We start from the raw sequence: 26,645 nt of genomic DNA, 5'->3' as shown, positions 1-26,645 counted from the left end.
CAATATCCATGGTAACCATAAGAGCCTCTTCTTTCACTTGTGGAAACTTTTCTAACATCGTAATAAAATCGGACGAATCTTTAATATACGACGGGATGGAAGGGACTTGTTTTTTCAAAAATGTGTCTATAAAAGTGGACAAAGGTTCAAGTAATGAGCCAATTGCTGAAATGATGGGCCTTCCTGGTGGTTCACTAAGCGATTTATGAATTTTGGGTAGGACGTATATTGTTGGGAGAACTGGATGGTTTACAGTCAAAAATTCAAATTCTTTATGTGTAATAAAATTCCCTTCTTTTGCTGTAACAAGTAAGGTGTCTATCTGATTTTTTAATTTCATTGTAGGATCACTTAATAATTTACAATAAAATGTTTGGTCCGATAGTTGTCTTTGAATCTCTGCTATGTATTTTGTTCGGTCCATAATAACTATGGATCCTCCCTTGTCTGCAGCCTTTATTACGATACTGTCATCATTTCTTAAATCTGTGATGGCATCCATTTCTCTTTTTGTCAAATTTTTATAATGCTGATTAATATCTTTTCGTTCTTCTTTCGCAAGATCATTTAAAACTAAAGTCTCATACGTCTGTATGATCGGATGAACTCCACCAGGGGGTACCCATTTACTAGGGCGTTTTACAATTGAGGTATCGGTGTTGGCATTAACAGTATTAGAAAAAAATTCCTGTACCTTAAGTTTTCTGGTAAATTTAAATAAATCGACGCGAGTTTTGAAAGGATCATATTTGGCCGTGGGGACGAATGATAAACCTTTGTTTAATACTTTCTCTTCATCTTGATTCAATGTTCGAGAGGAAATATTGACTATTCTCGATAATTCCGAAACTGGTTTTGGAACTGGTAATGTCCCTGGTTGTAAGGCTGGAACTGATTGTGTCCCTGGTTGTAAGGCTGGAACTGATTGTATGCCTGATGATGAAAACCTCTCCCTCTCCCTCTTCCTCTCCAACCCCCTCTTCCTCTGAAAAAAGGGGTATCCGATTTTTTATTTTGATTCATATCTTGTTCTGAATTCTTCCTCCAAATTCTATTAACTTGTGATACCCGTGTATCACCTCTGTTTTGTCTATTACAATCAACTTCCGAACTAAACAGGGGTGCTGAGGGGTCTATTTCATCATCGGTAGTGCTGCGTATTCTCTTGGCGTTTCTATCTCTGTTGGGACTGGATATATGCTCTTGTCTGTCTATGTTAATTCTATTCTTATCTCTGTCTCTATTGGGACTGAAAGCGTCATCATGTCTGTCTTCAGTATATCTTGTTGTTTTATCATTCTTGTAAAAAGATTTATGGTAAGGTTTATTAAAACCATGCCACTGATAAATCTTGTGATTTTTATAATCTGCTTCATCTCTTCTGAACTTCTCATATTTTTGTGATTTTAATTCTTTCGTGAAGCTATCTAAATTTTTTTTATAATCGTTGTAAATAATATCAAAACAGAGGTCATTCTTTTTAAGAAAATCAAGATTTTCATCCAGTTCACCCTTAATTTGACATTCTCTTGTTTTAGATGTTTTAATAATCAAGATCATTAAGTCCAGGGAGCATTTATTAAGTATTGCCTCCCATGAATTCATAAAAGCAGCATCCTCTCGAAACATACTAGGCGGCTTGTTGACTCTCAATCCTCTTGGTATTCGCTTGTAGCGACAATAGTCCAATAACGTCGATGCATGTAAATTGCTTCTTACCAGGCTTTTACTTAAATTAATAGTGTCTTCCCATTTTTTTAATAAATCCACAAAGACTTCATCATTTTTGAAGAAGGGTTCTGATGATAAAAGCTCATTCAATTGTCCATCGTCGTAGCTTAAAACGTCCTTCCATGGAGAGAAGGACATCTTCCTTAAAAGGGATGGGCCCAGAAAACAAAAAGGAAGGCGATCAAGAAAAGCCGTGAGGAACAAAAAAGAAAGTGAGCGGAGGTCCTTCAGGAATTGCAAGAACTATGGGCACGGATCAGCATTTAATTCAGAAAGCCACTGACAGGACCAAAAGAACTGAGGAGGCCCACAGAAGACCAGCTCCACAATTTAAAGTTGAAGAGAGATTTTGGCTGAGCACATAGCATCTACGTCTGCAGGTTCCTTCCATGTGCCTGGCCCCACACTACATTGGACCTTTCGCTGTACTGGAGCCTGTCAAGAGTCAATTAAAATTGTTAGCTACGCTAAGGATGCACAACATATTTCATGTATCGCTACTCATGCATGGTCCTTTAGGGCAACACCGAAACCACAGGATTCTGGAAGTCTTAGACTCATGTCATAGGGGCAAAAATAGTTGACTTCTTGACCGGGTGAAATGGCAGCTTGAACAGGGAGCTCCCGGGCACCCCGAGCTATTATCCGAGCGCATCATCCTCCAAAATTCACTTTTAGTGGAAAAGGGGAACAGAGAGATTAATGCAAACGAGTATCCCCATGGCGACCCGGAAAAAAGGCACAGATCTCAGCCGATACTCGTACTTTAAAGTAGAGGCCGACACGGGAGCTGAGTCGGCCATGACAGGCCTGGCGGAAGTGGAGGAGGAGACTGACACAGCCGAAATAGATTCGCAACTTAGCACCATCCCTACCAGAAGTGAATTCCGCCAATGGTTCATGGATATAAGGGCTGAGATGAAAGCCAATAAGCGAGAAATGTTGGATAAAATGGCAGAATTGAGGGAGGAAATGGCGGAAATCGACCATAGAGTCGATGAATGCGACATGCGGATCGACGCGCAGGAAGACAAATTAAAGAAGATGCAGACACAATGCGATAAATTTTCAACTTCAGAACTTGAATTGACTGTTAAATTGGAGGACTTGGAAAATAGAAATCGCAGGTGTAACCTGCGATTTCGAGGCATCCCTGAAACCGAGGCCTATAAGGACTGCCATGCAGTGGTACAGTCTCTTGGTACCTTTTTTCTTTCAAAGATGGCCGACGGGGAACAACGAACACCAGCCCACGAGATCGAGTTAGAGAGGGCGCACCGGACATTGGGCCCAAGGCAAGGGAACCTGCCAAGGGATATAATCGCCTGCTTTTTGCGATTCCCAGTGAAAGAAAAAATCCTGCAAGTGGTCAGGCAACAGAAGACATGGGAATGGGAAGCGCACTCGATTGCAGTGTTTACCGACCTCGCGCCTGGAACCCTTAAACGCCGTCAGGAATACAGGCAAATCACATCATTCTTTGGCAAGAAGACTGCCGCTATCGGTGGCTATATCCGACAGGGTTTTCTATTACGATTAAGGGAGCTACTTCCCGGGCAGCCTCACCATCGGAAGCGATCGCCATTCTGAAGGAGGCAGGCTACACTGTCCAACAAGTGGCGCCAGTGGAGCAGAGGGAAAGGCGAGAGCCTCCCCGCTGGCAGAGGGTGGAGAAAGGAGGCCGTCGCCTACGAAGGCACTCCGAGACGCCCCTGCAACCCTCGATGGAAGACCAGGGCTGAAGTCTACATCCTAAGCAGTGGGACAGACCGGCCTACTTATTCAGGCGACAGACTGGTAACAACTTTGAAGGCGAGGAAAATGGCGTATACACTAGGCACGGACATTTTGCTATATCTTGCGTATAAGCTTTATATGATCTCTACCCTTCTATGCGTATGCTATGTGTTCTATGTTTGTGGGGGAGGGTTTAACTGATCTCCCGGGGTGGCCCGGGGGTTGACCATTAACCCCAGTCACACCGACTACTCCTGCTTTGCAGGAAGGCCATAGGATTATGGCACTTGAAAACGGGGGGGTGGGGAGGGGGGGAGGGGAGGGAAACTGGACTTGAGAACCAGGAGGGAGGAGAGGGGATTGATTTTGGGAATGGAGGGGACACCGGCTGATTCGGTCATAGCCTACAGTAATGGGAAAAAGGTTTCTGGGGTCTTAGATTCGCCCTTTCATGATTGGCCAGCCCTGGTCAAACAATATGCGTCAGCGTTGATACTAGAGGGATACCGAATACATGCTATGGGGAAGATGTATGTCCATTGGCGTATCAACCCATCCCATAGATAATGTACCATGACACTACAAATTTTATCTTTGAATGTTAAAGGCATTAATACTCCGCACAGATGACAGCTCCTTAAGCAGGACTCTCAGTTTCTATCTGCTAACATAAAATGCTTACAAGAGATGCATTTAAAGCGCCAGTTTGAACATGTTTTGGCATGGCCATGCTTTGTCTATAGATTTTTTTCTGCTGCACATAAGAATAGCAAATACGCAGGGTGTGCGTCCTTTTCAAACAAGGAATGGATTATAAAATCTGCACACACATAGAAGATGATGCTGGGAGGTATCTCTTGGTTAAATTTGAATTGAGGGGGGAATTCTACACGCTGGTAAACATCTATGCCCCAAACACCGATCAACAGAGATTCTTTGATAGGATTGGCAAACTATTGTGCAGTGAAGGGGAGGGGAATCTGATATTGGTAGGAGATTATAACTTAACCATAGACCCCAATTTAGACAACTCAGGAGGAAGAGGAAGGGGGTCGGGTCCGGCCAGGCGCACACTGAAGTCCCTCATGAAGACATGGCATCTTACGGATGTATGGCGCCAAAGAAATCTAACCAGTAGGGATTACTCATTCTATTCTTCCCCACACCAGTCTTACACAACTTTTTCCTCACGGAAAACTCTAAAAAACTTCAACCGCAAAGGGTCTCCCTTAGTATAGACATCGCGGTAAGTTTTTACCGATTTTGCGGTTCCGTTCCGTTTTTCCAAATTTTTTACCTGAGTCATAGGCCGTCGACGGCTGTCTGGCCACAAAATGACTACAGGCTTCAAAAAATGCCCAAAATGCACGAGGAACATGTCCATCACAGACCCTCACCAGGACTGTGTCCTCTGCCTGGGTGAAGGGCATGATGTAAAAAATTGTCCCTTATGTGCTACGATGACCTCGAAAGGTCGACGTCTGCGGCTAGACAAAATGGAACAGTTGTTTAAAATACAACTAGTTACTGCTCCATCTACTTCCACACAATCGTCTCCGGCTGGGTCGATTAGAAAAGTCGTCCTGAAAAAACGCCATTCAGGTGAGTCGGGAGACGCTCCATTTTCCTCCCCCTCGCCATCGTCCAGGGCGTCAACATCGGGCAGTGAGAAAGCCCGCGAAAAAGACAAACATCGCCATCGGCATTGTAGGCCGCATACGGCATCCGCTACACCGATACCCGGCGAGCCATCGACGGAAGACGGGGCACCGGTTAAGAAACCCCGGCTCCAGGGTAAGGCTTCGGAGCCATCGACAAGGCGATCCTCGCCGATTCCGGCGGAAGGAACCGTGCCTCCTCAGGGCTCTGAGGATGTACTGATGTCGCCACCACCGCCTCCCCCCATGGGTGCTCTGTTCACACCATCCATGTGGGCGGAACTTGACGTTTACATACGCCAAGCGGTCAGGGATGCCTTCGTCGAAGCGATGCCGCGACCTGCTACACCGGTTCTGCCATCGACACCGGTCATAATAAGATAGTCGATTCCATCGCCAGTACCCTCGATGCCGATGCCGAGGAAATCACCGCAATCATCGATGACGTCGGTTCCAGCACCGGTGCCGTCCATGCCGCAACCAGCCATGCCGTCGATGCCGATGCCTCAGATTCCATCGATTCCAATGCGGCCACCGACCCAGATGACACCATCGGTGCCAACTCATGATTCGTCCATTTTCCAACCCTTGATGGACAGATTGGACTCACTTATCCATGCTTTCTCCTCTTCACCACAAGATCTAGGTTCTGGTCAACATCAGGAACCATTACCAGGTCCGTCAGGTGTCATACCACCCATCAGACCACAAACACCAGTCTCTGAAATCCCATTTAAGCCTCCTAGGCCAACAGGGCATCCTCTGGACACTAGTGACTCAGAATTTTCATCTGAGGAAGATATCCTCTCTGAGCCTTCACCACCAGAGGACAGGAGAAAATCACCACCGGAGGATCTTTCATTTTCTAATTTTATAAAGGAAATGTCTGAAACCATCCCTTTCTCCCTCCTCTCAGAGATAGACAGCAGGCAAAAAACCTTGGAGGTACTTCAATTCGTAGATCCTCCTAAGGAAATTCTTGCCATTCCAGTTCACGAGGTCTTACAGGAATTGATGTACAGGATGTGGGAGCACCCTGGGTCTGTGGCGGTAGTCAATAAGCGTGCTGATGCCACTTATCTGGTTCAGCCCATCCCAGGGTTTCAAAAAACTCAATTGCCCCATCAATCAGTAGTGGTCGAGTCGGCCCAGAAGAAGGCCAAGAGGTTAAAACAGCATGCCTCCACACCTCCTGGGAAAGATAACCAGTTCCTAGACAATCTTGGGAGGAAAATCTTCCAAGCTGCCATGCTGGTATCCAGTACCAGCGAGACCTGTGGAAACAGGTTGAAACACTGTCACACCAATTGCCTGACCAACTTCAGGACGGATTGCTAAGACTCGTGCACAAAGGCCTAGAGGCGGGCAAACATGAGGTAAGGGCCACATATGATTCCTTTGAGACAGCCTCCCGATTGTCAGCGTCAGGAATCACAGCTAGGAGATGGGCCTGGTTAAAATCATTGGAGCTGAGACCAGAGGTGCAGGAACGCTTGGCAGACTTGCCTTGCCTGGGGGAAAACCTCTTTGGTGATAAAGTCAAAGAGGCGGTGGCGACCATCAAGGACCACACTGAAACCCTTAAACAGCTGTCTCAGCTGCCACAAGAAGTACACCAACCTTCTAGGAGGCTTCCAAGAAGGGAACCAAGGAAACCATATTATCGTCCTAGGCGATACTATCCTCCAGCAACCAGACCCAGACAACAACGGCCTACTCAACGGTCACAACCTCGCCAGAGACCTGCTAGGCCTCAGCAGCCTCCGCCTGTGGCATCCACTTCTGGATTTTGAAATCCAACCAGAGAGCAGGAGCCATTCCCAAAATCCTCATCCACAATTACCTGTAGGAGGCCGAATTTCTCATTACCATCGAACTTGGACCTCCATCACAACGGACCAATGGGTACTCTCAATAACAACTCAAGGGTACCGCTTGGATTTCCTCACTGTACCAAACGAAAATCCTCCTATTCCATCTTGGACAGTGTCTCATCACTCCACAATTCTACAAGCAGAATTATCCACCCTACTGACTGCCAGGGCCATAGAAAGAGTTCCCAGGCCTCAGTGGGGCAGAGGATTCTACTCCCGATATTTCCTCATTCCAAAGAAAACCGGGGGCCTACGTCCTATCCTGGATCTCAGGAATCTCAACAAATTTCTAAAGAAAGAAAAATTCAGGATGGTGTCATTAGGCACCATGCTACCTCTTCTTCAAAAAGGAGATTGGCTCTGCTCTCTGGATCTTCAAGACGCTTACGCTCACATTCCCATTTTTCCTCCTCATCGACAATACCTGCGATTTCTGGTGGAAGGTCAACACTTCCAATACCGAGTACTGCCTTTCGGCCTAGCCTCCGCACCTCGAGTGTTCACAAAGTGTCTTGCAGTAGCGGTGGCACATCTTCACAAGCAAAGAGTACATGTCTTTCCTTACTTGGACGATTGGCTCATCAGCAGTCAAACACAAAGCGGAGCTCTCTCTTCTCTCCATCTCACAATAAAGTTGCTTCACTCCTTGGGGTTTCTCATCAACTACGAGAAATCCCATCTCACACCATCTCACCAGTTGCAGTTCATAGGTGCAGATCTCAACACCATCACAGCGAAAGCCTTTCTTCCAAGAGACCGTGCTCAAGCGCTCGTTCTCCTAGCGCACTCTGTTCGCAATCAATCTCGAGTTACAGCTCATCAGTGCCTCACCCTGCTCGGACACATGGCCTCAACGGTTCATGTTACTCCCATGGCCAGGCTCACCATGCGACTAACGCAATGGACACTCAAATCTCAATGGATTCAAGCCATTCAACCATTGTCCACTCCCATTCGTATCACACAAGATCTAAGATCATCTCTTCTCTGATGGACATCCACAATCAACTTGCTCAAAGGCCTGCCTTTCCAGCAACCAGCTCCACAAGTGACTTTAACTACAGATGCGTCCACCTTAGGGTGGGGAGCGCACATTGCTCACCTAAAGACACAAGGCACATGGACAAGGCAAGAAGCCTCCTTTCAAATAAATTTTCTGGAACTTCGAGCTATACGCTATGCTCTACATGCGTTCAAGGACTGCCTTTCACACAAAACTGTTCTGATCCAAACGGACAACACAGTAGCCATGTGGTACATCAACAAGCAGGGAGGCACAGGCTCGTACCTCCTTTGTCAGGAAGCAGCTCAGATTTGGGACTGGGCCCTAGCACACTCAATTCTTCTGCGGGCCACCTACCTAGCAGGCATCCACAACACAGTAGCGGATCGCCTCAGTCGTCACTTCCAACCACACGAGTGGTCTCTGAACCCATCGCTAGCAACCACGATTTTTCAGCGTTGGGGTCAACCAACAGTAGATCTCTTTGCATCCCACCTGAACTACAAAGTGAACAATTACTGCTCCCTCCTCTGGCAGTCCAACAGCCTACCAAGGGACGCCTTTGCTCGCCATTGGAATTCAGGCCTGTTATATGCGTATCCTCCGATACCACTCATAACCAAAACACTAGTGAAGCTACAACAGGACAAGGGGACAATGATACTCATAGCCCCATATTGGCCTCGACAAGTATGGTTTCCCACACTGCTAGATCTCTCAGTCAGGGATCCAATTCGCCTGGGAGTAGCTCCCAATCTGATAACTCAGGAACAGGGCCAGTTGCGCCATCCCAACCTTCAGTCCCTGTCCCTGACAGCATGGATGTTGAAAGCTTGATCTTACAACCACTCAACCTTCCAACTACTATATCTCAAGTACTTATAGCTTCACGTAAACCTTCCACTAGAAAGAATTATTCCTACAAATGGAAAAGGTTTACACTGTGGTGCACTCAGAAAGATTTAGATCCTTTCACCTGCCCCACTACCTCGCTACTAGATTATCTTTACCATCTCTCAGACTCTGGTCTTAAGACGTCATCTGTAAGAGTACACTTAAGTGCAATCTCAGCTTACCATAACAAACTGGGAGATGCACCTATTTCTACACAGCCTCTCGTAAGCAGATTCATGAGAGGTCTAACTCACATTAAACCTCCAGTTCATTCCCCGAGCATACAATGGGATCTGAACGTAGTACTCACTAGGCTTATGCGTTCTCCATTTGAACCCATAAATACCTGTGACCTTAAATACCTTACTTGGAAAACGATATTTCTCATAGCCATTACATCAGCTAGAAGGGTCAGTGAATTGCAAGCACTAGTCACATACGAACCTTTTACAAAGTTCCTACATGACAGGGTAGTCCTCCGGACACATCCAAAATTCCTTCCTAAGGTTGTCACGGAATTTCACTTGAACCAATCAATAGTTTTACCAACATTCTTTCCTAGGCCTCATTCCCATCAGGGTGAAAGAGCCTTACACACTTTGGACTGTAAGCGTGCGTTATCCTTCTATTTAAACCGCACAACAGCCCAAAGAAAATCCAGTCAGCTGTTTGTATCCTACGATCCAAACAAACCGGGTAAAGCAGTGGGTAAGCATACTCTGTCAAACTGGTTAGCAGATTGCATACAGTTTTGTTATGAAAAAGCAGGCCTTACTCTTCAAGGGCGAGTAAAGGCACACTCAGTCAGAGCAATGTCAACTTCAGTAGCACACCTTCGCTCTGTACCTATTCTGGACATTTGTAAAGCAGCAACATGGAGTTCTCTTCACACCTTTGCAGCGCACTACTGTTTAGACAAAGAAGGAAGACAAGATTCAGCATATGGACAATCTGTCTTAAAGAACTTGTTTCCAGTATAACCCCAACTCCTTCTACATCCAACCTGCTGTGATTTCGGCTGATTCATTTCAACAACAATAATTCACTGTTGCTTCACCACAAAATGACTCAGCCTCTAGCTTGCTAATCACCCATATGTGAGGACTAGCATCCTGCTTGTCCTGGGATAAAGCAAAATTGCTTACCTTGTAATAGGTGTTATCCCAGGACAGCAGAATGTAGTCCTCACGAAACCCACCCGCCACCCCGCGGAGTTGGGTCCAATACGTTTTATTATTTTATTTTTGGCTAACGCTATTGCTACAAATCAAGACTAAAGGGAGACCCCTGTGGCAGGGAATATCATAGCATGCTGGGCATGCTCAGTAGGCACTCTGGTGCCAGTCAAAAGTTTCATAGAAACTTTTACAGAAGTTTTCCGTACATAGGGCTCCATTACTGATGTCACCCATATGTGAGGACTACATCCTGCTGTCCTGGGATAACACCTATTACAAGGTAAGCAATTTTGCTTTACTGAATATGCCACTGGAGACCTCTCAGATGCAAGGTAGAATAATCACCCTTATAATCATTGCAGCCCGCTGCGAAATAGCTAAGGTGTGGCGATTGAGTACACTACCCACGTTATCCGACCTAAAAACTAGGCTATCCAAGCTTTATTCCTATCATGCCCACTTTGCCAGTAGACGGAAGAAACAGACGCAATGGCAATCCCTACAAGAATGGTTAGACCGAAGCTCCGGGACTATGGGATAATACCGAATCTCGCCTTTGGGAGGCAAACTTACACTTTATGCTTGTGAGCCATACATAGATGACCCCAACAGGAGGTTCTGTATGGTACGTGCTTATTCTCTCTACTCTAGCTATCTCGCTATCACTGTCCGGTAATCTTAGGTGGGGGGGAGGGGGGAATATGGAGGGTTATGATAAAGCACTGTTGCTAAACACCTGTTGATTTATTCAGGAGGACTTTTCCAAGGGCTATTATTTAGGCCCTATATGTTTGGGTTTTGTTAAACACGGTCACTGAATGTTTTACAATACTCAATGAATGAGGTTGGTTGATGTTGTTATTGAAATTTTGTATATATATATGGTGTACCGCACTGTGCGAAATCTCTTAATAAAATATAAATTACAAAAAAAAATAGTTGACTACTTTCTCTCATGGAAGAATTACTGTCCAGAAGAAAATTCCTGGGAGCTAGCCTCCAACATATTGGACTGTAACCTATTGAAGGATTTCCATCTACATCACCCCAAGAAACCCCGATCTTCAAGGAGGGGGCTTAAGGGTGGGTACCGTTAAGTTTGGCAGTCTGCGGGCTTCCCCCACAAATTGCCACTCTTACCCATTTGGCCAGGCCTTGCTCATCTTTCCCCAATGCCGCCAAGTTTCCTCACTATCCAGTGCGGCGGGACATCGCACCTCGACAGTAGGATGCCGCTGATGTTTGTGGCAGAATGCCACCAACGCTCACCCAAGCTTCTCCTAGGCACACGCACGCCCGATGTCATGCCATTTAAAGGACTTACAGCGAGAAAGGCTCGGAGAGGTTCCTTGATGACCTCACAACTTTGGGTCTATAAAAGGCCCTCCTGTCCTCCTCTTTTTTGCCTTGGCAACAGGTCTCGCTACTATTTAATAGTGTGAGTTGTTCTAGGATTCTTCAGTTCTAGCATCCTTCAGTTAATTTCATCTCCTGCCTGTTCTTCTTCTCGTCCTCTTACCCTGCCTATCCATCCCTCCTTCCCTTCGGATGGATACTTGGTATTGACCTTGGCCTGACTTCTGGATACTCCTGACCGTAACCTACTACCAACTACTGCCTGCTACTGGATTTGTCTGACCTACTTCTCCATCCAAGCAACCTTTGTGGACCTCTCCACCATCAGCAGAGGCCCCCCACCTAAGACCTGCTGGCCCTGGCACCCAAAGGCTCAACATAATGCACAAGATGTGGTTAACTGGTATTCTGTTTCAAAATATCAATAATGTATGTAAACATCCAATTTCTTAATTTTATAAAATTATGTGGGACTGACGCTGAGTCAGCTAATAACATCAGGACTGCTCTTGAGCTTAAGTCCACTCTAATTTATTTTTTAGGAATTTTTTGTATTTAAAAAATGACCTTAACCCAGTCAGGGGACAAACTGAAAATATATCTTGTATATTTCTCAAAGTCCGAATAGATAACAGGGCATACGTGAGTGTAAAAGATTGAAAAGATACTTAGCTTGCAGACTGGGGCGGACTGCAATGTTAATTATTCGGACTTAGAGAAATATACAAGATATACGTTCACTTTGTCCTCAGCAGTAGTCCGGGTAGGGCTGCTGTGAAGGATTGTGGCTGCCAGGTGGTGGAGGGAGGTCAGCCGTGATCAAAGCAAGGCACTTTATGCAGGATCAAGGCTGCTGGAGGTGGAGGGAGGTCAGCAGTGGCTCAGGCAGGGCTTCTGTGAACAATTGGGGCTGCCAGAGGTAGAGGGAGGGGACTGTTGAGTTTTCCTGTATATCAGGGCTACAGGGATTGGGAGGAAGTATGACTGCTGGGTTGAGGGAGATTTGCAGCACATGAGGACTTTGGGTTTTGGGTAGAAGGGTTTCTGCAATCCGGGAGGGTTTTTTTCTTTGTCTGCTGGGGTTGGGAGAGGGAAGGATAGCAAGATATGGACCTAGCCAGCAAACCTTAGGACAGCAATTTTCGTACCTTGATTTAGCCAGCTGAAAATGAGCACTAGCTGGTTAAATTGCTCCTCCAGCCTAAACTCGCCCTGTGAATCCCCTCAGTTTGAGCAATTGAATTTTCAAAGGCTTTGATTTAGCTGGTTAAGTAGATCCTTTGATTTAGCTGCTAGGTAGATCCTTTTGAAAATTCATTCCTATGGTGTTCAAATTACTCTTGCTCAGTACAGTAATTGTTAAAGCCCACGTTTCCCAGTCTGTTTTGTCTCTGCAGAGTCCTTCTATACAGTCTTCCTACCCTGTGGAGTTTCTGCCTTCTAATTGGTCATGTGCTGCCTCTGAGGAGAACAAGAAGAATGAGGTGAACCTGGAAGCTGTTTTCCAGATTGTAGATGAGCTGCATTCATCCCCCAAACTGGAGATGGTAAAAGTGCATCACGTGGAGAGCCAAGAGAGTCCAGCCTCTCAGCCTAACAGAGGCCAGCATATCCCAACCACTTCTGTGGCCACCAATGATACTTCATGCACCAGCCAACCCAGTCAGCTGGAGTCTCTCACTCCTGTGGTTTCAGATATCACCTCATTTGTCGTGGGAGCTGACCAGCCTATGGGCTCATCACTGCCCCAGGCTTCAGAATTTCTCTACACGATGTCCTCGAGCCAGACACCAGAGAGCACAGATACCACTACTAGTGCTGCAGCGGTGATTGTGCAGGGGCCTGCAGCTTCGCAACAAGTATCTGTCAAAGTGGAAAATCAGCTGAGTCCACCTCCCTCACAGCCGGTGGTAGTCCTGATGGAGGAAGGGATGTCATCCAGTCCACAGCAGGTAAGAAGGGTTTTGTAGAGAATAATGATTGTAATCTAGTGCAAAAAATGTACCTATGCCAGTGTTAGCTCTCTCCCTGGATGCCGAAATGGCTTTTGTTAGAATGGAGTGGGAGTATCTTTTCTATGCTTTATGCTAGTTTGGTTTTGGCGATACTTTTCTGTCAGCAATATGTTTACTCTATGTTCAACCACAAGCATGTATATTGGTAAATAATATGATTTCCCCTAAATTTACTCTAACTAGAGCAGGGGTGGCCAACCGGCAACTCTTCCAAGCTTCAGTTGCGGCTCCTGGCTAAAATCCTCCTGCACTGCAGACCCCTGATGTTGATCCAGGTTTATCATCTGCCTCCTGCAAACAACGATCCTCTCCCTTCTCAGCAGCTGGCTCAGGCAGAAGTTGTAAATTTACAACTTTCACCCATTCCGGCTGTTGAGAAGAGGGAAGATCATTGCCTACATAAGCTGCCCACCTTCACGTTGCTGTTGCCTCCCCACCATGTCAAAGCACTCCACATTCCTTAAGACGACCCGGACCCAGATCCAAAGGGCTGGTGAAGAGGCTGATGTTGATCTCAGTGGCTCCATGCCTATGGAGCCACTGCGAACAGGCCCCTGCAATAGCCTCCCCACTGGATCCTAGTTAGTTTCATTCTCTCTGCCGCAATACGAGCTCCCTGGGCCTGCTCCCTTAGTAAACCCCTCCCCTCCCTGCCGGACATACACACACACACACACACACACATACAGACACATGAACCTTCAGAAAGAAACAAACCAACTGTCTCTCCTTGTCTGCTGTGCCTTTCTAGGTGGGAGGCACCTAGCACACCTCCGGCTGCTGCCTCAAAAGCCCCATCTGCTGTCTGCAGTTAGCCATCTCATTCTCGGGCCGCAACAAACTAGAAAAGAGTATGGGGGCCTGGCATTCTGGAAGACCTCCAGAAACATTAATTGGAAGCCCACCTATTTATTCTCCTTTGATCCTGCCTGGATTCCCAGTGAGTCTGTGAGAGACAGTGAGTATGTGAACACACATATTTTATCTGTGAGCAAGTGTGTGTGAGTGTCAGTGAGCAAGTGTATTAATTTGTATGTCAGTTAATGTATGAGAGTGCATGGGTGTGAGAAAGTGTGTGTGCCAGTGAGCATGTGTTTGTGAGCATATTTATAAACATGTGTGAGTGAACATGTGCGTCTGTGAGTGTGTCTGAGTGTATGTCAGAATATTTGTGAGCATGTGTGTGAATGAGCATATGTGTCTGTGAGCGAGAGTGTCAGTGAACGTTTGAAGGTATGTGAGTGCGAGCAAGCACAGGTGACAGTGAATGTGTGTGCGTGTGTGTATGCATGCATGAGAGAGAGAAGAGTAAATTTGTGCACCAACACCAGTCCCCATTCCGCCCCCTCAACTAATCCACAACAATCTCAGGAAAGGAAGCATGGATGATTTTAAAATCCTTATTAATTTTAATTATTGAGTATTATTTGATATATCTGCTTTTTGAAAAAATTTTATCGCTGTTTGAGAAATTAAAAAAATTAGTTTTAATGATTGGATGTTCTATTTTGTCAGCTATTTGAAATATTCTGTTAGTATGGTTTTACTGTTAAGAATGATTTATTTTTTTTTGTTTTCTTCTTTGTTGTGAGGAAATGTGACATTTCTGTTTTTCCATTGTTGCACTGCATAATACATTTTGGCTTGTTGCAGTTTCCAGTACATTTTAATGTCAGCATGTTTCTAGTTATACTTGGGATCACTTTATTCAGTATTTGGTGAGGATCTGTCTGTGTTCTGCATGTGTGACCAAGGTGAGTTATTCTACCAGCATGTATAGGGTGTTGGGATCTATAGCAGTTTGGCTTGTTCTATTCTAATAGGAGGTGCATTAGTGCTTTAGGGCTGGCGTAATAGTTGCAGTATTGCCTTTTCATAGATAGAATTGCTACTATTTGAGTGCTGGCAATTAGTGTTGTTTTAATATGGGAGGTTATTCTGCAATTGTAATCCACTTTACTCATGGCTTTGAGGGATTCTGTGTGACTGGACTGAATTCTGAGAGTGGCAGCTGGCTGTAGGTGTATCTGGGAGGGAGGGAGGATGTGCATTTGTATGTCTGGGAGAGAGAAGAAGGGAGGGTGTGTGTTTGTATGTCTGGGAGAGAGAGGGAGAAAGGTGTGTATGTTAAATGTCCGGGAGATAAAGAGGGAGAAAGGGGTGTGTGTTTGAATGTCTGGGAGAGAAAGAGAGAGAAAGGGATGTGTATGTCTGGGTGAGAGGAGGGAAAGATGTGTGTGTGTCTGGGAGAGAGGGAGGGTGTGTGTGGGAGAGAGAGGGGGTTGTATGTATGAGGGAGAGGGGGAGGAAGAGTAGGCTATGTGTCTGGGAGAAAGAGGGAGTGAGAATGTGTGACTGTCTAGAGGGAGGGAGGGTGTGTATGTCTGGGAGATAGAGAGGGGTTGAGGGGTTGAATGTGTATTTGTGTCTGGGAGAGAGATGGTTGACCTTTTCTCACAGGACAAGCAGGATGGTACTCCTCGCATATGGGTGACATCACAGGATGGAGCCCAATCACGGAACACTTTTGTCAAGTTTCTAGAACTTTGATTGGCACCTACTGGGCATGCCCAGCATGGCATCAACCCTGCATCCAGCAGGGGTCCCCCTTCAGCTTTTTTTTTCCAGCGCAGCAGTAGCCACGCGGGTTAAGAAGCTCTTCAGAGATTCTTGACAGGGATTTTTCCTCACGGAACTTTATCAAAAAATGCAAAAATTTTCTACCCCACAGGGGTCCCCTTATCGATATCTTTGCTCCGCGGTCGAACGGTTTTTTCCCTGCTTGCGGTCGATTCCCGTCGAGTTTTTCACCTCGCGGCCTAACAGACATTGACCGCACCTCGGCTAAATTTTGTCAAGGCCATGGCGTCAGGTTTCCTTTGGTGCCCTGACTGCACTCGAACAATGTCCATCACTGACCCTCACACAGTCTGTGTGATGTGTTTGGGGTCCGACCATGATGTCCTTACTTGCACCAAATGTGCCCAAATGACACAAAAGATCGCAAGGCTCGACTGGAGAAGATGGGTCTTCTCTTTCAGTCAAAAACCCTGACTACGTCAATAGCTTGGAAGTCGTCTGAACCACTGCCGTCTACTTTGCGCCAGCACCGGGAAACTGCTGCTGCCCGACCGGCTTCGATGTCTCCGTGGGTGTCGACCCCCTCTGTTCCTCCTCAGGAAAAAGACTGAGGAGAACATCGAGAAAAACATTGAGAACGCCATCGAAAAACTCAGGCCACCGATACAGGCAAGCCCTCGGCATCAACGTTGTCTGAGCCACCGACAAAGAAGTCCTGTACAGAAAAGGCCCCATCCTCTTCTGTCTCTGGGTCACTGAGGTGTTCCCCACCTGGACAGGTGCCGGGAGCAGCGATTCCACTTTCACTTGTGGACCCGCCGGCTACGCCAGTGTTGCCTCCTACTCCGGAACCGGGCATCCATGCCCCAGGTTTCCGTGAGGAATTGGATTGGATGATCCAAGAGGCCATCGGTAAAGCACTCCAGGGGTTCAAACCTCCATCGATGCCGGTGCAGGTTCCTGATCTGGCCACCGATCTGATACCTACAGTGCTTGCACCGCTATTGGCAAGAATGGATGCGTTAATCGGTGCCCTTCCACTGGTGAATCCGAGGGAACCGATGGCCCTGATTCCTTCCTCACTGATACCCTTGTCATCGGAAGAAGAAGAAGAAACACCAATCTCCATTCCGCCCTCCGGAGTGCTGCCACCGACACATCCATCGATGTCGCCGATTCCATTGGTACCTTCGTCGATGCCTCCAATATCTCCTTCGATGCCCGCATCTATGCCTTTGATGCCTCCATCGATGCCTTCGATTGCACCTCCAAGACCATCGAAGCCTAGGCCCAGGCCTTCGGGAATAACACTGTTACTCCCTTCTGATGATCATATGGGAGCTGGTGATGAGCCTTACGATCCTTGGACCGATGATTCGTCCCAGGATACTGATGATCTGCCTTCACAGCCCTCTCCTCCTGATGAAAGGAAGCTTTCTCCTCCAGAGGTCTTGTCCTTTATCAACTTTGTAAAGGAAATGTCTGAAACGGTTCCATTCCAGCTTCAGATTGAAGAGGACTCTAGGCATCAGATGCTGGAGCTTCTCCAGTTTCTCGATGCTCCTAAGGAAATCAAGTCTATCCCTATTCATGAAATCCTCCTGGACCTTTTAAAGAGAAATTGGGAACACCCTGGCTCTGTGGTACCTGTCAACCGTAAGGCAGATGCCACCTACCTAGTTCAGTCAGCCCCTGGCTTCCAGAGAACTCAATTAGATCATCACTCAGTGGTTGTGGAGTCAGCCCAGAAGAAGACACGACGCTCCAAACCTCATTCTTCCATTCCCCCAGGAAAAGAACAAAAATTCCTGGATGCATTTGGGAGGCGTGTATTCCATGGCTCAATGCTCATCTCTCACATTGCTTCCTACCAATTGTACATGACCCAATACAACAGGGCCCTGTTCACGAAGATTCAGGAAGTTGCTGAAGCCTTACCTCTGCAATTCCAGGACCAGCTTCATGCCCTAGCACAGAAAGGCCTAGTTGCTGGCAAACATGAAGTACAGTCGGCATATGATATCTTCGACACCGCCTCCAGAGTATTGGCGGCAGGAATTAGTGCGAGGAGATGGGCCTCACTAAAGTCTTCAGACCTCAGACCAGAGGTTCAGGACAGGTTAGCTGACTTGCCCTGTACGGGGGATAATCTTTTTGGAGAAAAGATTCAAGAAACAGTGGCGCAGCTCAAGGACCACCAAGAGACTCTGCGCCAGCTCTCCTTACTGCCTTCTGATCTTTCTTCCTCTTCCAAAAGATCTTTTAGGAGAGATTCCAAGAGACAAGCCTACCGGCAAAGGAGATACTATCCCCCAGCATCCAGGGGTCAGCCTTCTAAGCCTTACCAAAAAGGCCAATCCAGGCAACCTCGAGTACAGAAGTCACAGCCAGCCCCCCAGCCAGGTCAAGCATCTCGCTTTTGACTCCTTCCTAGAGAGCAGTATCCAGCCTCCACGTCCGGCTAATCCCGTCGGAGACCAGTTGTGCCACTTCTCCAGACCATGGCACACGGTCACCACAGATCAGTGGGTACTCGCTGTAGTAACTCAGGGTTACCACCTCAACTTTCTCAGTCCCTTGACCCCTTTACCTGTCCAATCACAAAGTTTCTGGACTTTCTCTGGCATTTGTCAGAGTCAGGTCTGAAAACTTTCTCCATCAGGATGCATGTCAGTGCGGTAGCCGCCTTCCATAAAGGTATCGGGGATGTTCCCATATCAGTACAACCCCTTGTCACACGTTTTTTGAAGGGCTTGCTTCACCTCAAGCCTCCTCTGCTTCCTCCGGCCCCTTCTTGGGACCTCAACCTAGTTTTGGGTCGGCTCATGAAACCACCATTTGAGCCTCTTCAATCCTGTGACCTTCGATATCTCACATGGAAAGTAATTTTCCTTTTGGCAATCACTTCTGCTCGCAGAGTTAGTGAATTACAGGCTCAAGTTACCTTCTGCCTTACACTAAACTTCTGCAGGACCGGGCAGTACTCCACACTCACCCTAAATTCTTGCCTAAGGTAGTTTCGGAGTTTCATCTCAATCAATCCATTATACTACCTACCTTTTTTCCCAGGCCCCATTCCAATCCAGGAGAGCAGGCTCTGCATACCCTTGACTGTAAACAGGCTCTAGTGTTCTACCTAGACTATACAGCTGCCCACAGGAAGAGCACTCAATTATTTGTCTCTTTCCATCCTATCAAATTGGGGCAGCCTGTGGGTAAACAGACTCTCTCCTCCTGGTTAGCGGACTGCATATCCTTTTGCTATCAGCAAGTGGGCATTCCACTTCTTGACTGACTTCAGTAGCACACCTACGCTCGGTGCCGCTTCCTGACATTTGCAGGGCTGCAACCTGGAGTTCTCTCCATACCTTTACAGCCCATTATTGCTTAGATAAAGCCAGAAGACAAGATTCCATCTTCGGCAAGTCTGTCTTGCGCAACCTATTTACAACATGACATACCGCCTGCCCGGTGGGGTTCAGGATGCTCTCGGCCAAATTTCATCCCAGGCCTAGTGCTTTGCATGCCTGCGTACATTTAGTGCATACTTGGACATCCTCAGCTCGGTACTCACTCATATGTGAGGACTACCATCCTGCTTGTCCTGTGAGAAAGCAAATGTTGCTTACCTGTAACATGTGTTCTCACAGGACAGCAGGATGTTAGTTCTCATGAAACCTGCCCGCCTCCCCGCGGTGTTGGGTTCGTAACGTTTTCTTATTTTATTTTCGGTACTACCTGTAGCTTTTTAACAAGACTGAAGGGGGACCCCTGCTGGCTGCAGGGTTAGTGCCATGCTGGGCATGCCCAGTAGGGGCCAGTCAAAGTTCTGGAAACTTTGACAGAAGTGTTCCGTGATTGGGCTCCATCCTGTGATATCACCCATATGTGAGGACTAACATCCTGCTGTCCTGTGAGAACACCTGTTACAGGTAAGCAACATTTGCTATCTCTCGTCACCATGCTTCCATACCGCAGTAAGTAGGTTGCCTCTTTCCTCTAGTTTTGAATTTTTCTATACCGGCGTTCATGTAGCAAATTTTTTTCTATGTGCTTCATGGTGAGTCAACAATATTACAATCCCAAGCTCTGCCGGTTGCATCAGCTTCGGTAACTTGGGTATTTCATTAAATCACTAGCAGTGACTGCTGTTTCTCTACGGAGTAAAACATCATTCACGCTTTTCCTTGCATGGACAGCTACATAATAACAGTCAACCCAAGCAAGGAGCTCTCCCTTCTTCATGACTCACTATAAATCTATTACCTGGGAATGCTGTTCACTACCATAAATCCCATATAGCACACTTCTGGACACCACAGTCACAACGAACTTCCTGTCCAACAACCGCACAGACATTCTGACAAATTCCTATATGTCTCTGCGCGCATACACCATAACCTCAGCCCCTCAATTCTTTCATTGTTGGGCCATAGCATTTTTTCACCATGCATTTACTCATAGGTCCCAAAAAATTGCTATGAGTAAGATTCAGTGAAATTCAATTATCAGTGGACCTAAGCTGTTCAACTGCTATCGTCCCTGATCCATATTACAGATCTAGAGCCAAAACCTAAACTGGCCCTGCTCACACTTGTATTTACTCAGGGTTGCAGAGTTCAAACTAACATCTTCTCAACCCAATATGCGTCTCTTCTGCTCCATGCAGAGTTTCACATTAACTTCCTGGAGCTTTGAGCCATGAGTTATGCCTTTATGCCTTACAATACTGCCTATGCAGCAAACCTTTGTGCATACAGACAGACAGCATAGTGACATTGTGGTATTTCCAACACACAAGCATGCACAACCTCTTAGCTGCTCTGCTAGGAAGCTGTGCAGCTCTACTCTTGGCCCTTGCTCACTCCATGCATCCCCGGGCCATTTATCTAACAGACTTACTGAACGCACTAGCAGACCTTCTCCACATAAGTTTCCATCCTCTCGGATGGTCTTGGATTATATGTGTAGTGAGGAATATCTTCTAGCGCTGTGGTCAACCGAATTTGCCCTCTGCGTCTGAATCAAACCATATGGTGGACAGATTCTACTCCCTACACATGTCTCCAATGCATTCCCATGGACGCCTTTGCTGCAACAAAGGCCTCTTATATGTGTCTCTTTTGATGCCTCTCATAGCCAGCACCCTTATTATGCTGCACCGGGACGGGGTTCACTGTTCTCAGACCCACGTCCTCGCCGAGACCAGTATGCTTTCCCATACTTCTCAATCCGGATGGAGGAGATGGAGCAGCTTTTCCAAATTCAGCTGTTACCCTCAGCATCATCCTCCACGCAATCGTCTCCGGCTGGATCGATTCGCAAGGTAGTGCTGAAGAAACGAGTCCCAGGTGAGTAGGGAGATGCCTTTATTCCCTCCCCCTCTCCATCGTCAAAAGCATCGACGTCGGGCAGCGAAAAGTCCAAAGACAAAGAAAAACATCGACATCGCAATTGAAGGCCGCACACATCGACCATCGATCCGATGCCCGCAGTACCATCGATGGAAGCGGCATCGTCGGCTAAGAAACCTCGGTTGGATGTGCAGGCTCCAGGGCCTTCGATACCAGGGCGATCCCCACCGGCATCGGTGCAGGGAACCGTACCTCCTCAGGGCTCTGAGGAGGTACCGGCATCGCCTCTACCGCCTCCCCCAATGGCTGCTCTGATCTCATCAACCATGCGGGCGGAACTTGATGTATATATTCGTCAAGCGGTACGAAACGCACTCCTCGATGCGATACTGCCAAGACCACAGCCATCGACACCAGCGATGCCATCGACGCCGGTACCGACGGATATTTTGCCCTCGATACCGATGTCACCGTCCGTTCCGACACCGATGCCATCGGTGCCTATTCCGACGCCAGCATCGGTTCCTCCCATGAAACTGTCGATGCCGATTCCAGAGGTTTCTATGTTTCTACCTCTGATGGAGAAGTTGGACACTTTAATCGATGCCGTAATCAAAAAGCCTCAAGACACCGATGAAGGCACCATTCCAGAGCTAATTCCTGGACCTTCAGGTATTCCTAAACCTCTATACCCACAGTCTCCGAGGTTTCCTTCCATACCTCACTCTTTGCCATTGATGCCTTTCAGACCATCAGGTCATCCAAGAGATACTGGAACCGATTCAGACACAGATGTCTCTACAGATGAGGAGATGCTTTCTGAACCTTCACCTCCAGAAGATAGGCGAAAGTCATCTCCAGAAGATCTCTCTTTCTCCAATTTTGTGAAGGACATGTCGGAGACCATCCCATTTCAACTTCTCTCTGAAATAGATTCCAGACAGAAAACACTTGAGGTGCTACAATTTGTAGATCCACCTAAGGAAATTCTGGCTGTACCGGTATATGAGGTGCTTCAAGAACTCATGTACAGATTATGGGAACATCCTGGTTCAGTAGCATCAGTTAACAAACGATCAGATGCTACATACCTGGTCCAACCAATCCCTGGATTCCAAAAGACTCAACTACCTCACCAGTCGGTGGTAGTTGAGTCAGCTCAGAAAAAGGCAAAAAGAGTCAAGACACATTCTTCCACACCACCAGGGAAAGATAATCGGTTCCTTGATAACTTAGGCCTGAAAATCTTTCAAGGAGCTATGCTGGTTTCAAGAATTGCTGCTTACCAGCTCTTCATGAACCAGTACCAACGCAACCTATGGAAACAGGTCCAAGACATTACCCACACTCTTCCTGAACAGTTCCAGGAAGTATTCTTACAACTAGTGCATAAAGGCCTAGAAGCAAGCAAGCACGAGGTCAGGGCGACATATGACAGCTTTGAAACCGCATCTCGTCTGTCAGCCTCAGGTATTACAGCTTGTAGGTGGGCTTGGCTTAAGGCATCAGACTTAAGACCAGAGGTCCAGGAAAGATTGGCCGACCTTCCTTGTTTGGGAGATAACCTGTTTGGAGACAAGGTTAAGGAAGCAGTCGCCACGTTAAAAGAACACACTGAGACTCTCAAACAACTCTCATTAATTGCTCAAGAGTCACAACCTCCTTCCAGGAGACCTCCTAGACGGGATACAAGGCGTCCTTACTACTGTCAACGCCGCTACTATCGCCCAACAAGCCATGCAAGACCATCTCACCCAGCTCAACGTCCTCAGTCTAGGCAAAGGCCTGCCAGGCCTCAACCCCCTCCTCAGACTGCATCAACATCGGGGTTTTGAGATACACTCAGAGAGCAGCAGCCCATCTGTCAATCCACTCCCACACCTGCCAGTAGGAGATCGCATAACCTTTTTTCATCACACCTGGACCTCCATAACCACAGACCAATGGGTACTTTCCATTATAGCTCAAGGGTACCGATTGGATTTTCTCACTGTACCAAAAGAAACTCCACCAATCTCCTCTTGGACAGTGAACCACCATTCCAAACTTCTAAAAGCAGAATTATCCACCCTTCTGAGAGCCAGGGCCATAGAACCAGTCCCCTGGCCTCAACAGGGCAGAGGATTCTACTCCCGCTATTTCCTCATTCCAAAGAAAACAGGGGGCCTACGTCCTATCCTAGACCTCAGAAATCTCAACAAATTTCTAAAAAAAGAAAAATTCAGGATGGTATCATTAGGCACCATGCTACCTCTTCTTCAAAAAGGGGATTGGCTCTGCTCTCTGGATCTTCAAGACACCTACGCTCACATTCCATTCTTTCCTCCTCATCGCCAGTACTTGCGATTTCTAGTCGAAGGACAACATTTTCAATACTGAGTGCTTCCATTTGGCCTAGCCTCAGCACCTCGAGTATTCACAAAGTGTCTGGCGGTGGCAGTGGCACACCTCCACAAACAAAAGGTACATGTATTTCCTTATCTAGACGATTGGCTCATCAGGAGTCAGACGAAAGAAGGAGCTCTCAATTCCCTCAAGCTCACTGTCAATTTGCTTCACTCCTTGGGGTTTCTCATCAATTACCAGAAATCCCATTTCACACCATCTCACCTTCTACAATTCATCGGTGCAGATTTAAACACCATCATAGCAAAAGCATTTCTTCCAAGAGACCGTGCCCATACACTCATTCTGGCACAATCTCTCAGAAATCAGTCCCAAGTCATAGCTCATCAGTGCCTCACCCTACTCGGTCACATGGCCTCCACAGTTCACGTCACTCCCATGGCCAGATTGACCATGCGACTAATGCAATGGACACTCAAAACACAATGGATTCAAGCCATTCAACCGTTGTACTCTCACATTCAAATAACTCAGGAACTGTGTTCTTCCCTCCTCTGGTGGACATCAATGAACAATCTGCTCAAAGGTCTACCTTTCCAGCAACCAGTTCCACAAGTAACATTAACTACAGATGTGTCCACTTTAGGTTGGGGAGCGCACATTGGTCATCTGAAGACCCAGGGGACGTGGACAAAAACCGAAGCCTCTTTTCAGATAAATTTCCTAGAGCTTCGAGCTATACGTTATGCGCTACATGGGTTCAAGGACTGCCTTTTACACAAGACTGTTCTGATCCAAACGGACAACACAGTAGCCATGTGGTACATCAGCAAGCAAGGGGGAACAGGTTTCTACCTCCTTTGCCAAGAAGCAGCACAGATTTGGGACTGGGCCCTAGCACATTCAATTCTTCTACGGGCCACTTACCTAGCAGGCATCCACAACATAATAGCCGATCGCCTCAGTCATCAGTTCCAACCACACGAGTGGTCCTTGGATCCAGCGATAGCAACCAAGATTTTTCAACAGTGGGGTCAACCGACCATAGATCTTTTTGCGTCTCATTTGAACTACAAAATGAATAATTATTGCTCCCTACTATGAAAGGAGAACAGCATGCCAAAGGACGCCTTTGCTTGCCATTGGAACTCAGGCCTGTTATACGCGTATCCACCGATACCGCTCATAACCAAAACTCTAGTGAAGCTGCAACAGGACAAAGAGACCATGATATTATTAGCCCCATACTGGTCTCGACAAGTATGGTTTCCCACACTGCTAGACCTCTCAGTCAGGAATCCCATTCACCTGGGAGTAGCTCCCAATCTCATAACTCAGGAACAGGGTCGGTTGCGCCATCCCAACCTTCAATCCCTATCCCTGACAGCATGGATGTTGAAAGCTTGATTTTACAACCACTCAACCTTCCAACCACTATATCTCAGGTGCTTATAGTGTCACGTAAACCTTCCAGTAGAAAGAATTATTCCTACAAATGGAAACGGTTTACTTTGTGGTGCGCTCAGAAATCTATTGATCCTTTCACTTGCCCCACTACCTCACTACTAGATTACCTATACCATCTTTCAGACTCTGGTCTTCAGACTTCATCTGAAAGAGTACATTTGAGTGCAATCTCAGCTTACCATAACAAGCTGGGAGACGCACCTCTCGTCAGTAGATTCATGAAAGGTTTAACTCACCTTAAACCTCCATTTCATCCCCCAAGCATACAATGGGACCTAAATGTCGTATTAACCAGGCTCATGCGTTCCCCATTCGAACCCATAGATACCTGTGACCTTAAATTTCTTACATGGAAAACTGTCTTCCTCATAGCCATTACATCAGCTAGAAGAATCAGTGAACTACAAGCACTTGTCACATACGAACCTTTCACAAAGTTCCTACATGACAGGGTGGTCCTCCGTACTCATCCCAAATTCCTTCCTAAGGTAGTCACGGAATTCCACTTGAACCAATCCATAGTTTTACCAACATTCTTTCCAAGGCCTCATTCCCACCAGGGAGAAAGAGCCTTACATACCTTGGACTGTAAACGTGCACTATCTTTCTACATAAACCGCACTACAGTCCAAAGGAAATCCAGTCAACTATTTGTATCTTATGATCCAAACAAACCAGGTAGGGCAGTGGGTAAACATACTTTGTCAAACTGGCTAGCAGATTGCATACAGTTTTGTTATGAGAAAGCAGGCCTTACTCTTCAAGGGCGAGTAAAAGCACATTCATTGAGAGCAATGTCAACCTCAGTAGCACACCTTCGCTCTGTACCTATTCTTGACATTTGTAAAGCGGCAACATGGAGTTCTCTTCACACCTTTGCAGCTCAATACTGTTTAGACAAAGAAGGAAGACAAGATTCAGCCTATGGACAATCTGTCTTAAAGAACTTGTTTCCAACTTAATCCCAACTCCTACTACATCCACCCTGCTGTGATTTTCGGCTGATTAATTTCCAACAACAATACTTCACAGTTGTTTCACTACAAAATGATTCAGCCTCTAGCTTGCTAATCACCCATATGGGAGGACTAGCATCCTGCTTGTCCTGGGATAAAGCAAAATTGCTTACCTTGTAATAGGTGTTATCCCAGGACAGCAGGATGTAGTCCTCACGAAACCCACCCGCCATCCCGCGGAGTTGGGTTCATACGTTTTATTATTTTATTTTTTCGCTAACGCCAATTGCTACAAAACAGACTGAAGGGAGACCCCTGTGGCAGGGAATATCATGGCATGCTGGGCATGTTCAGTAGGCACTCTGGGTGCCAGTCAAAAGTTTCATAGAAACTTTGACAGAAGTTTTTCCGTTTAGGGCTCCATTACCGATGTCACCCATATGTGAGGACTACATCCTGCTGTCCTGGGATAACACCTATTACAAGGTAAGCAATT

General features: G+C 46.7%; 1 protein-coding gene across 1 annotated transcript in view; it reads left to right on the top strand.

Moving 5' to 3' along the window:
• Positions 1-26,645, top strand: part of HSF5 (heat shock transcription factor 5) — a 327,569-nt gene that overhangs the window by 35,664 nt on the left and 265,260 nt on the right. Inside the window, exon 4 of the mRNA XM_029613802.1 lies at positions 12,829-13,383. Within this exon, the coding sequence (XP_029469662.1) occupies positions 12,829-13,383 (555 nt within the window). The remainder of the gene's footprint in view (positions 1-12,828; positions 13,384-26,645) is intronic.

This window comes from Rhinatrema bivittatum, chromosome 8, assembly GCF_901001135.1.
Source record: "Rhinatrema bivittatum chromosome 8, aRhiBiv1.1, whole genome shotgun sequence".
Classification (NCBI taxonomy): domain Eukaryota; kingdom Metazoa; phylum Chordata; class Amphibia; order Gymnophiona; family Rhinatrematidae; genus Rhinatrema; species Rhinatrema bivittatum.
The sequence above is the reverse complement of the archived record's forward strand: the minus strand, read 5'-3'. Positions and strand labels throughout refer to the sequence as shown.